The 15087-nt window shown below is 45.6% G+C and overlaps 2 protein-coding genes across 2 annotated transcripts; both read left to right on the top strand.

The window, feature by feature from the left end:
* The first annotated feature begins 941 nt into the window (after positions 1 to 941).
* LOC145040910 (uncharacterized) lies at positions 942 to 2322 on the top strand. Its single transcript, XM_078988793.1, has 3 exons — positions 942 to 1204; positions 1663 to 2009; positions 2087 to 2322. The coding sequence occupies exons 1-3, from the start codon at positions 942 to 944 to the stop codon at positions 2320 to 2322; spliced, it is 846 nt and encodes a 281-aa protein (XP_078844919.1).
* A 188-nt stretch (positions 2323 to 2510) lies between these two features.
* On the top strand, positions 2511 to 13965 carry LOC145040911 (uncharacterized). The gene is made up of 4 exons (XM_078988795.1): positions 2511 to 3151; positions 3455 to 3546; positions 13128 to 13343; positions 13493 to 13965. The coding sequence occupies exons 1-4, from the start codon at positions 2511 to 2513 to the stop codon at positions 13963 to 13965; spliced, it is 1422 nt and encodes a 473-aa protein (XP_078844921.1).
* The last annotated feature ends 1122 nt before the right edge of the window (positions 13966 to 15087 follow it).

Here is a 15087-nt window from a genome sequence, read left to right on the forward strand (position 1 = left end):
GATCTTTGTTTCATGTGAAGGGAAGTTTATAAAGCTTGGTATTATTGAATTCGATGAAGATTGGTTTCCCTTTAAGTTTGATCATAGTGAAGATTATTATGAGAAAGATGATCTAAGTGAAGTTGATGAAACTGATGAAGAAAATGAAGACGAGGAGGGAGTCTCGGATACGTGGATGCATGAAGATGGCGGTGAAATGGAAGAAGGAGAAATAAGTCCATTTTCAGTTGTTAGGGAGGAACCATTGCAGGGTGACAGATCGCCAGAGACGGAAAAATCTGTAGGTGCGCCGGTGAAATCGACGATGTCGATTAGGGCAAACCAAGAGACACCTGGGAGCCCTCAACGAATGGAGACATATCCTAGGGAGTCAGGTGGACCGCCACATGATACTCTCTCGGGAATAGTTGGTAACAGTATAATCCCTTCCCACCAGTTCTGTGATGAGATGATTGGCGCCACTAATGTAATTACTACTCCTCCTCCAAAGGCCCACATGAATAACTTAGTAAACGGGCTTCCACATGGGTGTTTTGGGCCCTTCCCTTCCCACAATATCAATGGATCTTCATACATCCAAGTCCAAAAAAAATCCATCCCCGGGTCATTAGGCAAAAGAAAACGATATGATATTTCCGGGTCCGATTTTCCATTAACTCAGTAGCCCATATGATTGACCTAACGGATACAGGGCACATTTCTCCTTCTACCATGGTGTCCCAAGTAAGGAACAATGTTGAAATTAACAATATCCCCACCAACATCGATCTTAATAAAAACCCGGCTACTCTCCACAATGATCTTTCTTCGTGCTCCAGGTCTCTTTCTGTGGAATTAGATAAAACGACAGAGGTTGGTAAGGAATTGGGTTTTGAGATAGACTCAACTAACCCAATTCTACTTGAAACAATGGGTGTAACCGGAGAGGAAAACAATCCGCGATGAATTGTCTAAGTCTGAATATAAGGGGAATCGGAGAAGAGTATAAGGTTTCATGGGTGAGAAGGTTAACAATGAAATACCGCACAATGTTCCTAGGGGTGCAGGAAACACAAATTTCTGATGAAAATCCCATAGATGTATCTGGTTGTTGGTATAATGGTGAATTCGGATTTGCGGCAACACCTTCCACTAGAAGATCGGGTGGACTACTCAGTATTTGGGACTCCAAGCTATTCCAGGTCGATGAAGTCATAAAGGCGAGGTATTTTCTAATCAGAATTAGTAAGTGGTCGGGTATTCAAGGTTAATTTATCCTTGCAAATATTTACGACCCTCATGATCCACAAAACAAAAAGAAGCTCTGGGAAGACCTGGGGCAGATTAAAACCACTAAAGCTGGAACCTGGGTATTTTTTGGAGACTTTAATACTATAAGAAAGGAAAGGGAAAGATTTAATTCCCAGTTCAATCGGTCTGAAGCTTTCTGGTTTAATCGATTCATTGAAAAAGAATGTCTGCATGAACCTAGAATTAGGGGGGATGGGCACAGATTCACCTACTTTTGCCAGTCAGACATCAAGATGAGCAAACTTGATACATTTCTTGTGTGCAATAATACCCTAAGTCTATTCCCCTCTGTGTCAGTCACAGCTGCTCCATGGGAGACTTCAAATCACTACCCCATCATTCTCCAGACAACCAAAGTTGACTTTGGCAAAGAGATGGATTTGAGCAACTCATCAAAGATTTGTGGAAGAAATTCAAGGGATACAACAACCCAGATGCTTACCTTCCTGCCAAATTCCAATTTCTAAAAAATGAAATCAAGAAGTGGAGAGCAAAAGATCACCCTAAGAAGATGGACGAACTAGCGAAGCTTAAACACAGGGTACATGAACTCGATATAGCTGCTGAAACAAAGATGCTATCAGATTTGGAATTACAGGAAAGGAGACTTGATGTCCAAAGGATAACCGAACTTGAAAAATTGGTTGTTCTTGACCTAAAACAAAAGGCTAGAATCCGATGGATAATAGATGGAGATGAAAACTCCCGTTTTTCCATGGGTATGTAAACAACAAGAAAAGTAAGAACCATATTCACGGGTTGTGTATCAATGGTTCTTGGAACACAAATGTGGCAGCAATTAAAGATGAAGTTCTCTCGTTCTATCAGAAAAAATTTCAAGAAAAGTTGCCTTCCAAGCCAAAACTTATCAGCAGTGATTTCTGCATGCTAGACGCAGTCACTCGATCAAAAATCGAATCCCCCTTCATAATGGTTGAAATCAAACAAGCCATTTGGGCGTGTGGAGGATACAAGGCTCCAAGCCCAGATGGATTCACCTTTGAATTCATAAAAAATATTGGGACGTATTGAAGGGCGAGATTATGGAATTCGTTAAATACTTTGAGAAATACGGAACGTTGGCCCGGGGCTGTAACTCTTCCTTCATCACCCTTGTACTAAAGATAAAAGACCCACTGCTCATTGGTGATTACAGGCCAATTAGCTTAATTGGCTCGCTATACAAAATAATCTCCAAGACCTTAGCCAACAGACTCAGTATGGTGATTAGCAAGAACAATGGAGATATTCAAACGACTTTTGTGAAGGGATGCAATATCCTTGATGGTCCGCTAATCGTAAATGAGAAAGCCTTTGACTCCGTTAACTGGGAGTACCTTGAATCGGTACTTATTCAAATGGGATATGGAGATAAATGGCGCATGTGGATCAAAGGATGCCTCCAATCAGCAAGTCTCTCAGTTCTTATAAACCGGTCTCCAATGGTGGAATTTGGAATGGAAAAAGGTGTACGGCAGGGCGACCCTCTCTCACCATTTCTATTTATAATTGCCATGGAGGGATTAAATGTTGCAATGAATGTAGATTGCAAGAAGGGTCTTTTCCAGGGTATAAAAATTCCATATTCAGAAATCGAAATCTCCCACCTGTACTATGCCGATGATGCCATTTTTGTGGGTGAGTGGAATCAAAGAAACATAAAAAATCTAGCAAGGGTGTTAAGATGCTTTCAGGTGGCGTCAGGATTAAAGGTAAACTTTAACAAATCCACGGTATTTGATGTCGGAGTAGACATGACTGAAGTTGCTCGATGGGCCGCTCCCTTGGGTTGTCAACCATCGTTACATCCCTTCACTTACCTGGGGGTCCCGGTAGGTGCGAATGTAGCACCTGGCTCCTGGTATGTATTCTTGATTATTAACTCTCCTTATGTATTGCATTTTTATCTTGGACTCAGCGAGTTGAAGGACTAACTCGTCGAGTAGAAGCAGGTCTAGACACGGGATTAGTTATGTCTACTCGACGAGTAGGCCCGTGGGACTCGGCGAGTAGACCCTGTCTGGACTAAAACCCTAACCCGGGTGTTTGCAGCCTATTTAAACGATCTAACCCAACCTCCATTTCCCCTAGCACTCCCAGAGGTCTGTAGAACGAAACCCTATCCCTTTGTGTCCTTGTGGGTGATCTTTTTAGCATTGTGAAGGTGGTTTGGAGCTTGGGAGAAGAAAGAGAAAGTTGAGGAGTGCAAGGAGAGAAGAAGATCCGGAATCTACTCTGTGAGGGACTTCTATTCAGGTAGAAAAGTTCCTACCTTGATCTTTAGTTCATTGAACCCCCTTCTTGTCCCTAAAAAGAGGTTTTAAGCCCTAAGAACCTACATCTCTATGTGTTTATAGTTAATGTTCCACAAGGACTTCGTATTTGGACCTTTAGGACATCCTAGTAGCATAAAGTCTCTGTGGTTGAAGTGATTGAGGTCCCTATTGAGTGTAGGACCTCTTAAAGAGCTTGGAATTGCATGTTTGAACTCATTAGGCCGTGCATGCACGTAAAGTTTGCAACTTTACGTCGTAAACATGCCCTAGGACCATAGATCTGTGGTTTTGAAGCATTGCATGTCTCAGATTTGGCCTACTTGGGAAATGGGTCGAGGAACTCGGCAAGTCCCAAAGTGGAACTCGGCGAGTTCTATGAAGATGGTCTTAGACTAGGCGAGTCCTATGAAGATTTCCTGGAGCTCGTCAAGTTGTTCCTCAAACTCGGTGAATCGGTACTCGAGTCGGCCCCATAGTCCCGAGTGTTGAGTCGAGGGTGACTCAGTGAGTGGGGAGAGAGACTTGGCGAGTAGGACCAGATTAGTAAGGGAAGGACTCGTCGAGTTGCTCGCGGACTCAGCGAGTCCAGTCAACTGGAAGTTGACTTTGACTTGGATTTCGACTTGGTTAAGGGTAAAATGGTCATTTTACCCTAAGCGCATCTAGTAGTGTTTGACTGATCGTTTTGTGGGAATTATAGCCGGAGGGCGTCCGCAGCAGTAGCAGTATACAGTCAGTTTCCGATCAGATCAGTAGCTACTTTGAGGTGAGTTACCTTCCAGTAGCGGTGGGTCTACGGCCACAATGCCGGCCCACCAGTAGGAGTTGTATGTAGATGATTGTCTCTGTGATATTCATCTAAGGGATTACTACTACCTGTGCTGTATTTATGTGCTAGTGACAATAGGTGGAGATAGTCCCCAAGATATCTGGTCAGTAGGGCCGAAGGGGTAGTCATACCCAGCAATGTTAGATAGATTCTGATATTGTGATACATGTTATGTGGTAGTAGTAGAGGGGAGAAATAGCTTCCCGAGTATCCAGTCAAGAGGACCGAAGGGGAGGCCAGCACCCAGATATGCTAGGCAGTATCCGGTCGAGAGGACCGAAGGGGAGGCCAGCACCCAGATATGCTAGGCAGTATCCGGTCGAGAGGACCGAAGGGGTAGGTCGGGCACCCAGATATGCCTGACAATTTGTGTATGTTATGTGATTATATGGTATGTGGTACAGTGGGGGAACTCACTAAGCTTCGTGCTTATAGTTTTCAGTTTTGGTTTCAGGTACCTCTTCAGCTAAGGGAAAGGAGTCGGCGCGGTAGCAGCATATCACACACACTCTTGTTTTCTCAGTTATGAGTTTATTCTGGGATTGATACTCTGATATTTTGGTTGTTTACATGTTGTGGATTTCAAATTTGGGTTTTCGATGTGAAATGGTTTAATTAAACAACGTTTTAATTATTAGTGTTTTCTAAGTAAAGTTTTAAAAATGAAATTTCTGGATGTGAAAATTGGGTCGTTACAAGTTGGTATCAGAGCCTTGGTTTGAGGGATTCGGACACACCTTTGGGGGTGTTTGAACTCAAATGGAGGGATTAAAAGATTTTGGAAAGAGAAAGTGTTTTCTAAAAGGCTAAGTAAAGGGTTTTACGAAAGTACAAAGTGTGTGATGTGTGCGATCGGCCGAGCTCAAGTAAGTATTCCCCAATGTACCCATACAAGTTTATTTATGTTATCAGTTTCTGTAGAACATCATCCTAGAATAGGACTAAGGATCTAGGAGTGATGCCTTATGTGCTTCAGTATATGAAAGAGTTACATGCCAGAGTTGAGTAGATAGCAGTAGGGTAGCCTGTTTAGGTTATTCCTGATAGTACGAGTTTAACATTGCATGCTAGTTCAGTTTTCTCTACGAGGATAGAGTTGCTTGAGATTGTTTTCCTTATGTCCAAATGCTATTTGCTTTGTGCTATGTGGGATTTGAAGTGATGGGAGTTAACTGTTAGGTGAATACGTTAAAGTTACATGTGATCAGGGTTGATTAATCTCATAGTGTTGGATTTGACTCTATTGTGTAGCTCTTGTTTGAGTCCTAACCATTGTAGAGATGAGACCCTTACTTGAAGGATTATCCGAGCCTCATCACATGTGATTGTATTCAGGTAATAGTTAATTGGCATCACCAAAAGGCCTTTAACAGCTGAGGACTGGGTTGGGTGGAGTCAGAGGTTTCCTAGGGTAAGCCTAGGATAAAGAGTAGCAGTGATCAGCGGTAGTGGAAGGGACCTGGTTGAGTCGAGGTGGTCTTTGGGGAAGGTACGGATTGATGTGGAAGGTAGTATGGGCCCATACTACTGAAAGCAGAGGATCCGTACCCGAACCGAGGAAGGCTAAGATAAGACCAGGGAACTTGTAGTGGGTGGGATCCCTCCAGGGGTATCAGTATCGCTAACAATTGTTATTTCTCTGTATTTCATAATGGTGGTACTACGCCTGAGGCCAGCAGTTGGCAATTCAGGAGAGGGATCGGGTTCAAGATCAGGTTCCGAGCCAGGAGATGAGAGGCTGCGCGAGTTCATCGCGTCTGAGATCACCTGAGGTATCCTTGAGTCGACCCCCATTATCTTCGGGTCGATCAAGGAGGGGATATTGGAGATGATGGAGGATCGCCTCCGGGCATTCAGGAGTGACATGGCATCTGGCCAGTCGGGATCTCGCACACTGTCCTTCAAGGACTTTCGGGGCAGTGGTGTATCGGAATTTCATGGGGCGAAGGACCCCATAGCTGCCACACGATGGATTGCAAACATCGAGTCTGCACAGTTGACTAGCTTCTGCCCCGAGGGGTCGAAGGTAGGGTATGCGGCAGGGTGTTTACGAGACCGAGCTCGAGACTGGTGGGAGTCAGTGGGTGACTCATTGGGAGCCTCAGCGATCGAGGCTATGACCTGGTCAGATTTTGTGACCAGATTCAGGGCAGAGGTTACGCCGGCTGTCGAGCTTCAGCAGCTGGCCGGGGAGTTTTTAGACATGAGACAGACGACGGAGACTGTGGCGGAGATCACCGCCAAGTTCCGGGAGAGGGCACTGTTGGTGCCTCAATATGCGGGCGATGAGGACATGAGGAGGACCCGCTATCATGATATGCTTCGGGTTGATATCCGAGAGCACGTTAGTTTTTCAGCTTGCCCCACCTTGGACTCCATGATTGCCAGGGCGAGGGAGAGGGAGATAGATTTGGAGCACATCCAAAAATGGAAGGCGGAAGAGGGACAGTCAGGAGGGGCTTCAGGGAAGAAGCCCAAGGGATTAGATGTGGGGCCGAAAGGCCAACAGGGACGGGGCCGCTACAGGAAATGCGACAAGATGCACGAGGGGGCGTGCAGGTCGGGATTACCAGGCTACTATAAGTGCGGCAAGCTTGGGCACTTTAGCAGAGATTGCACTGCTCCGGCAGCAGTTATTCAGACATCTGAGTTGTTGTGCTTCCACTGCAACCAGAGGGGCTACAAGAAGGCCTGCCCCCAGTTGACAGTTCCAGCGCCGGTAAACGCGCCAGCTCTGGCGACCCTACGGATCACGGATGCTCGGCAGGGCAAGGCAGAGACTCCAGTGGTGAGGAGTCGGGCATTTCAGCTGACCACTGAGGAGGCACGCGCTGCACTCGATGTGGTGACGGGTATGATTCGTTCCTTCTCATTCATTTTTATAATGCTATGATATTGATATGTGCTCGGTTTATATATATATATATATATGTGTGTGTGTGTGTGTGTGTGTGCGTGTGTGTGTGTGTGTTAGGATCGTTCCATGTGAACGGTATCCCAGTCCAGGTGTTGTTCGACTCGGGTGCTACCCGATCATTTGTTTCCTTTGCGCTTAGCAAGAAGTTCACTGAGTCTTCAGGCATGTTGGATTGCCCTTTAGAGGTAGAGATTGCCGATGATCGATCGGTGCGAGCATCAGCAGTGTTCAAGGATTGTGTTTTGAGGTTATTTGAAGAGCGTTATCTGGTGGACTTGGTTCCCATTCCGTTGCGTGGGAACAAGGTAATTATAGGCATGGATTGGTTGAGCCCCAATGGGGCGGTGATAGATTGCGCACAGTAGCTAGTGCAGGTCAGGACCCCAAGTGGGGGAGAGTTAGTCATTCATGGCGAGAGGCCATAGTGTGGACCTTCAGTCTGTTCAACAGCGAGGGCTAGACGATACCTTCAGCAGGGATACGCAGGTTATGTTGCATGTGTGATGGATACCCGGGAGGAGGGTAAGGTGACGGTGAGCGAGGTTCTGATGGTGCAAGATTTCGCAGATGTTTTTCCAGAGGAGCTTCCTGGGATACCTCTGGAGCGACAGGTGGAGTTCAGGATTGACCTCGTTCCTGGTGCGGCTCCAATAGCCAAGGCACCGTATCGGTTGGCTTCTCCTGAGATTCAGGAGTTGTCTACGCTGCTACAGGAGCTGTTAGACAAGGGATTCATTCGACCGAGCAGTTCTCCCTGGGTATCCCCGATTCTGTTCGTGAAAAAGAAGGACGGGTCGCATCGGATGTGTATAGATTACCGGGAGCTGAACAAGGTAATGGTGAAGAACCGATACCCACTCCCGAGGATTGATGATCTCTTTGACCAGATTCAGGGAGAGTCTTGGTTTTCCAAGATCGATTTGCGTTCGGGTTATCATCAGATGAGGGTCAGAGAGGAGGATGCACAGAAGACCGCGTTTCAGACGTGCTATGGGCATTATGAGTTCGTGGTGATGCCGTTTGGGCTCACCAATGCTCCTGCCGTGTTCATGGACCTCATGAACCGCGTATGCAGACTGATGCCGGATCGGTCTGTGATAGTTTTCATTGGTGACATCTTGGTTTATTCCAAGACACAGGAGTAGCACGAGGAGCATCTGAGAGAGTTTTTGGAGACCCTAAGGAGGGAGAGCTTGTATGACAAGTTCTCCAAGTGCTAGTTTTGGTTGCGCGAGGTGCAATTTCTCGGACACCTTATCAACCAGAAAAGGATTCTAGTCGACCCAGCCAAGGTCGAGGCCGTGATGAGATGGGAGATTCCTAAGTCTCCATTCGAGATTCGGAGTTTCCTAGGATTAGTAGGCTACTATCGGAGATTCATTCAGGATTTCTCCAAGATAGTCGTACCCCTAACGCGGCTGACGAAGAAAGTTGTGGTCTTTCGGTGGGGACCCGAGCAGCAGGCTGCATTTGAGACGCTGAGATAGAGATTGTGCGAGGCACCAATCTTTGCCCTGCCCGAGGACGTAGAGGATTTTGTGGTATATTGTGATGCGTCGATCTCAGGCATGGGTGCAGTATTGATGCAGAGGGGGCATGTCATTGCTTATGCCTCGAGGCAGCTGAAGCCTCACGAGGCGAACTACCCGACGCATGATTTAGAGTTGGTGGCGGTGGTTTTCGCTCTCAAGATTTGGCGGCATTACCTCTACGAGGTTCGTTGTACCATCTACACGGACCACAAGAGTTTGAGGTACCTCATGGATCAGCCGAACGTGAACATGAGGCAGCGTCGGTGGTTGGACGTGGTACAGGATTATGATTGCGAGATCCTTTACCACCCAGGGAAGGCTAATGTGGTGGTTGATGTGCTTAGCCGCAAGGCGGCACCGATTAGGGATGTTTGCATGAGGATGACCGTGGTGACTCCTCTGTTGGAGTAGATTCGGGAGGCTCAACAGGAGGCCATCAAGGAGGCGCATCAGAAGAGCGAGCGTGTGGTGGGTCAGGTTTCCTCCTTCGATTATGATAGTCGAGGGCTATTAACACTACACCGAAGGGTGTGGGTGCTGTATCACGGAGGCGTGCGCCAGATTTTGATGGAGGAGGAGCATAAATCCCGAATCTCTATTCATCTAGGGGCGACGAAGATGTATAGGGATCTTCGTCTAGATTATTGGTGGCCCTGCATGAAGCGGGATGTGGCTTGGTATGTCGAGCGGTGCTTGACCTGCAGGAAGGTATGACGATGGATTTTATCACGAAGCTTCCCAGGACCGCGCGTGGAGTAGATTCAATTTGGGTCATCGTGGATCGATTGACCAAGAGTGCTCATTTTATTCCGATTGAGGAGAGCATTTCGGCTGAGAAATTGGCCGACATTTATATTAGGGAGATTGTGGCGCGGCACGGGGTGTCAGTATCTGTTATCTCAGACAGGGATGTGCATTTTACTTCCAGGTTTTGGAATAGGTTTCATGACGAGTTGGGTACTCGTTTGCATTTTAGCACCGCCTTTCACCCGCAGACAGATGGTCAGAGCGAGCGGACCATCCAGACTCTAGAGGATATGTTGCGGGCGTGCGTGCTAGACTTCGGTGGTAGCTGGGATACTTATCTTCCCTTGGCCGAGTTCTCTTACAACAACAGCTACCACGCGAGTATCGACCGCCCTCCATTCGAGCTGTTGTACGGACGGAGGTGCAGGACCCTAATATGCTGGGGAGAGGTTGGCCAGAGAGTTATGGGGAGCACCGAAGTGGTGCTCAAGACTACCGAGAGGATTCAGCAGGTTCAGAGCAGGCTATAGACTACGTAGAGTCGGCATAAAAGTTACGCCGACAAGCGTCGATCAGACCTGGAGTTCCAGGTCGGGGATATGGTTCTCCTGAAGGTGTCGCCTTGGAAAGGTGTCATTCGATTCAGGAAGCGGGGCAAGTTAGGCCCGAGATTCATTGGTCTGTTCAGGGTTGTATCACGGGTGGGCAAGGTGGCATATAGGCTGGATCTGCCAGCCGAGCTCAGTCAGATCCACAGCACCTTCCATGTCTCCCAGCTGCGGAAGTGTCTCGTGGATGATTCAGCGGTGGTACCATTAGAGGATATACAGGTTGATGACAACTTGAATTACATTGAGCGCCTAGTCGCAATCCTCGACCGGAAGTCGAAGGATCTGAGGAACAAGAAGGTGGAGTTAGTGAAGGTGCAGTGGCAGCACCGAAAGGGGTCCGAGTGGACTTGGGAGCCGGTGGAAGAAATGATGGAACATTACCCCGAGCTGTTTCAGGATCGAGCAGCAGACTTCGAGGATGAAGTCTAAAATAAGTGGGGGAGATTTGTAGCACCTGGTTCCTGGTATGTATTCTTGATTATTAACTCTCCTTATGTATTTCATTTTTATCATGGACTCGGCGAGTTGAAGGACTAACTCGCCGAGTAGAAGCAGGTCTAGACACGGGATCAGTTCTGTCTACTTGGCGAGTAGGCCCGTGGGACTCGGCGAGTAGACCTTGTCTGGACTAAAACCCTAACTCGGGTGTTTGCACCCTATTTAAAGAATCTAACCCAACCTCCATTTCCCCTAGCACTCCCAGAGGTCTGTAGAATAAAACCCAAGCCCTTTGTGTCCTTGTGGGTGATCATTTTAGCATTGTGAAGGTGGTTTGGAGCTTTAGAGAAGAAAGAGAAGGTTGAGGAGTGCAAGGAGAGAAGAAGATCCGGAATCTACTCTGTGAGGGGCTTCTATTCAGGTAGAAAAGTTCCTACCTTGATCTTTAGTTCATTGAACCCCCTTCTTGTCCCTAAAAAGAGGTTTAAGCCCTAAGAACCTAAATCTCTATGTGTTTATGGTTAATGTTCCACAAGGACTTCGGATTTGGACCTTTAGGACATCCTAGTAGCATAAAGTCTCTGTGGTTGAAGTGATTGAGGTCCCTATTGAGTGTAGGACCTCTTAAAGAGCTTGGAATTGCATGTTTGGGCTCATTAGGCCGTGCACGCACGTAAATTTTGCAACTTTACGTGGTAAACATGCCCTAGGACCATAGATCTGTGGTTTTGATGAATTGCAAGTCTCAGATTTGGCCTACTTGGGAAATGGGTCGAGGAACTCGGCGAGTCCCAAAGTGGAACTCGGCGAGTTCTATGAAGATGTTCTTAGACTCGGCGAGTTGGATGAACAACTTGCCGATTCGTATGAAGATTACATAGAGCTCGCCAAGTTGTTCCTCAAACTCGGCGAGTCGGTACTCGAGTCTGCCCCGTAGTCCCGAGTGGTGAGTCGAGGGTGACTCAGTGAGTGGGGAGAGGGACTTGGCGAATAGGACCGGATTAGTAAGGGAAGGACTCGGCGAATTGCTTGCGGACTCGGCAAGTCCAGTCAACTGGAAGTTGACTTTGACTTGGATTTCGACTTGGTTAAGGGTAAAAGGGTCATTTTACCCTAAGCGCATCTAGCAGTGTTTGAATGATCGTTTTGTGGGAATTATAGCCGGAGGGCGTCCGCAGCAGCAGCAGTAGACAGTCAGTTTCCGATCAGATCAGCAGCTACTTTGAGGTGAGTTACCTTCCAATAGCGGTGGGTCTACGGCCACAATGTCGGCCCACCAGTAGGAGTTGTATGTAGATGATTGTCTCTGTGATATTCATATAAGGGATTACTACTACATGTGTTGTATTTATGTGCTAATGATAATAGGGGGAGATATTCCCCAAGATATCCGGTCGGTAGGGCCGAAGGGGTAGTCATACCCATCCATGTTAGATAGATTCTGATATTGTGATACATGTTATGTGGTAGTAGTAGAGGGGAGAAATAGCTTCCCCAATATCCGGTCGAGAGGACCGAAGGGGAGGCCAGCACCCAGATATGCTAGGTAGTATCCGGTCGAGAGGACCGAAGGGGAGGCTAGCACCCAGATATGCTAGGCAGTATCCGGTCGATGGGACCGAAGGGGAGGCCAGCACCCAGATATGCTAGGCAGTATCCGATCGAGAGGACCGAAAGGGTAGGTCGGGCACCCAGATATGCTTGACAATTTATGTATGTTATGTGATTATATGGTATGTGGTACAGTGGGGGAACTCACTAAGCTTCGTGCTTACAGTTTTCAGTTTTGGTTTCAGGTACCACTTTAGCTAAGGGAAAGGAGCCGACATGGTAGCAGCATATCACACACACTCTTGTTTCCGCAGTTATGAGTTTATTCTGGGATTGATACTCTGATATTTTGGTTGTTTACATGTTGTGGATTTCAAATTTGGGTTTTCGATGTGAAATGGTTTAATTAAAAAACGTTTTAATTATTAGTGTTTTCTAAGTAAAGTTTTAAAAACGAAATTTCTGGACGTGAAAATTGGGTCGTTACAGCGAACATGAAGCTAAAGAAGCATTGGAAGCCTATAATTGATCGTTTTTACTCTAAACTCTCGCCTTGGAAATTGAAAGCATTGTCATTTGGAGGAAGACTAACCTTAGCCAAAGAAGTCCTAGGCTGTTTACCGTCGTATTATTTCTCTATATTTGTGGCCCCGGTGGGAATTATTGATCTTCTTGAAAAAATTCGGTGGCAGTTCTTATGGGGCGGGTGTGACAACAAGTTTAAAATTGCTTGGGTATCGTGGGAAAAGATAGTTAGCCCAAAGGACATAGGGGGCCTTGGTCTTGGATCGCTCAGGGCCTTCAACATTTCAATGATTGTCAAATGGTGGTGGGCACTAAAAACAAACAAATCAGCTTTGTGGAGTCAAGTAATTACGGGTATTCATAATTTTTATAATAAACCTGCTAACATCTTATCAAAAAGAACTATTGCAGGTGTGTGGAACAATATTGCGAAGGTGATGAAGGATCTACCTAAAGCTGGGATAAGCTTTCGAGACATCCTAAAGAAAAAAGTGAAGAACGACAACGATACCCTATTCTGGATGGACGACTGGTGTGATGGTGAACCATTAAAGGATCAATTCCCAGGATTGTATCAACTTGAAAGACGTAAAACTTGCAAGGCTAGCCAAAGAGTGAAAGCAGATGGTTATTCTTGGGAATGGAGATCACCCCTGCAACTGATGAGCAGATCCATAGCTTTCAGCTGTTGTACGAGACCATTAGCGAGCACCGTCCATCTCCAGAGCCTGATTCTTGGATCTATCCTTTATCGGATGATGGTGTTATCCATGTAGAGACGATCAAATCAAAAATCGATAACATAGAGCTGGCAATTAATGAAGTTATCATCCCATGGATTCATGAAATCCCCATAAAGGTCAATTCCTTTATCTGGAGAGCTAATATGGGACGTATCCCATCTAACCTGGCACTAAAAAGGAGAGGAGTTGCAATTATAAACACATCATGCCCCCAGTGTCATCTTGAGAATGAAGATACGGAGCACATTCTTATACGCTGTCCAGTGGCGAGCAATGTCTGGGATTTGATATTTAAATGGTGCAACATTCCGAAACCACAATTTCAAACCGTCGGGGAACTTATCGGATTTGTAAAAACTTGGGGGATACGTAGGAGAAGGAGAAACAACCTAATATGTGTTTGTTTTGGTGTAATGTGGATATTATGGAAAACAAGATGTGACGGTGTATTAAAAAACAAACGAACTTCTCCTCCACTTGTAAAGAGCACAAAGGCGAAGCACTGAAAGAACATCGAACCCTTTGCCATCAAATTCGACCTAGTTGGAAGACGATTAAGCAACACTCTCCACGCCGAAATATTTACTTTTCTTGGAAGAAAACAAGTTCATCTAGCAGACATATGTGCATCCCCAACTGTATCTAAATCTCAAACAAATTTACCAAGTTGGTTATTGAAATATACATTAGCAAGAACCAAAATCAACTCCACAAAGTAATCTTTATCATGTGCCAATTCCAGCACTCAAAACCATCAATCTACCTATCAAGAACTAACTAATATTATCTTTTTCAAGATAAAACAATCGATGAAATTTCACTTTTAGTGTAATGCCATAAATTTTCAAACAAAATTTTCATTTTTAAAATCATATAAATTTTATCAACACGTTTCACAAAATCCCCAAAATATCAATTTATCAAAAACACATATTCATAATTGATTGAATAATAATCCAAGATCCTCAAAAACATAACTCCATCTCGTGTGTACAATCAATCTGGTGCCTTACTGCGATCCTGAGAAGTACCTGAAACACATATCACATAACACGGTAAGCACAAAGCTTAGTGAGTTCCCTGAAATATCACACATAACTCATTAGCCTCTCATGGATATATCTCAAATAAGACCCTCTGGTCTATGTGTCTTAGTGTTGGGTTTTGAGCAATCTAACACTTCCTAAGTGTGCATGCAACCCTAATAAACCTTGGATCTATGTTTGTCTAAATACACGCAAAATAATAATTTTCCAAGGTTTATAACCTATCTAACATGGCATGGGGAACATTTCAACATAAAAGAGTTAGAAAAGATTACATACCTTTTGGTGAGTTTGTTTCTAAGGAGTTTGAGGGCCAAGCACCAATAGTGTGAATGCCTCAAATGGAATCACAAACACCACAAACTCTTGGAAAACTTTGAGAGAGTATACACCTTGTATAAAATCGGCCACACACATGCACACACACACTAGTTCACTAGTTTTTTCTTAGGCTCCATTTCATGCTCCATAAGCATGCTTATATAGTGTGCATGGTTAGGGTGAAACCCTAATAACCCATGTCTTTTCCTTTTCCAAGGATCCATGGGTTAAAAGCTCCATGGATCATCCATGGACTTCCAC

This window comes from Lactuca saligna, chromosome 4 (genome assembly GCF_052625555.1).
Source record: "Lactuca saligna cultivar CGN05327 chromosome 4, ASM5262555v1, whole genome shotgun sequence".
NCBI lineage: Eukaryota > Viridiplantae > Streptophyta > Magnoliopsida > Asterales > Asteraceae > Lactuca > Lactuca saligna.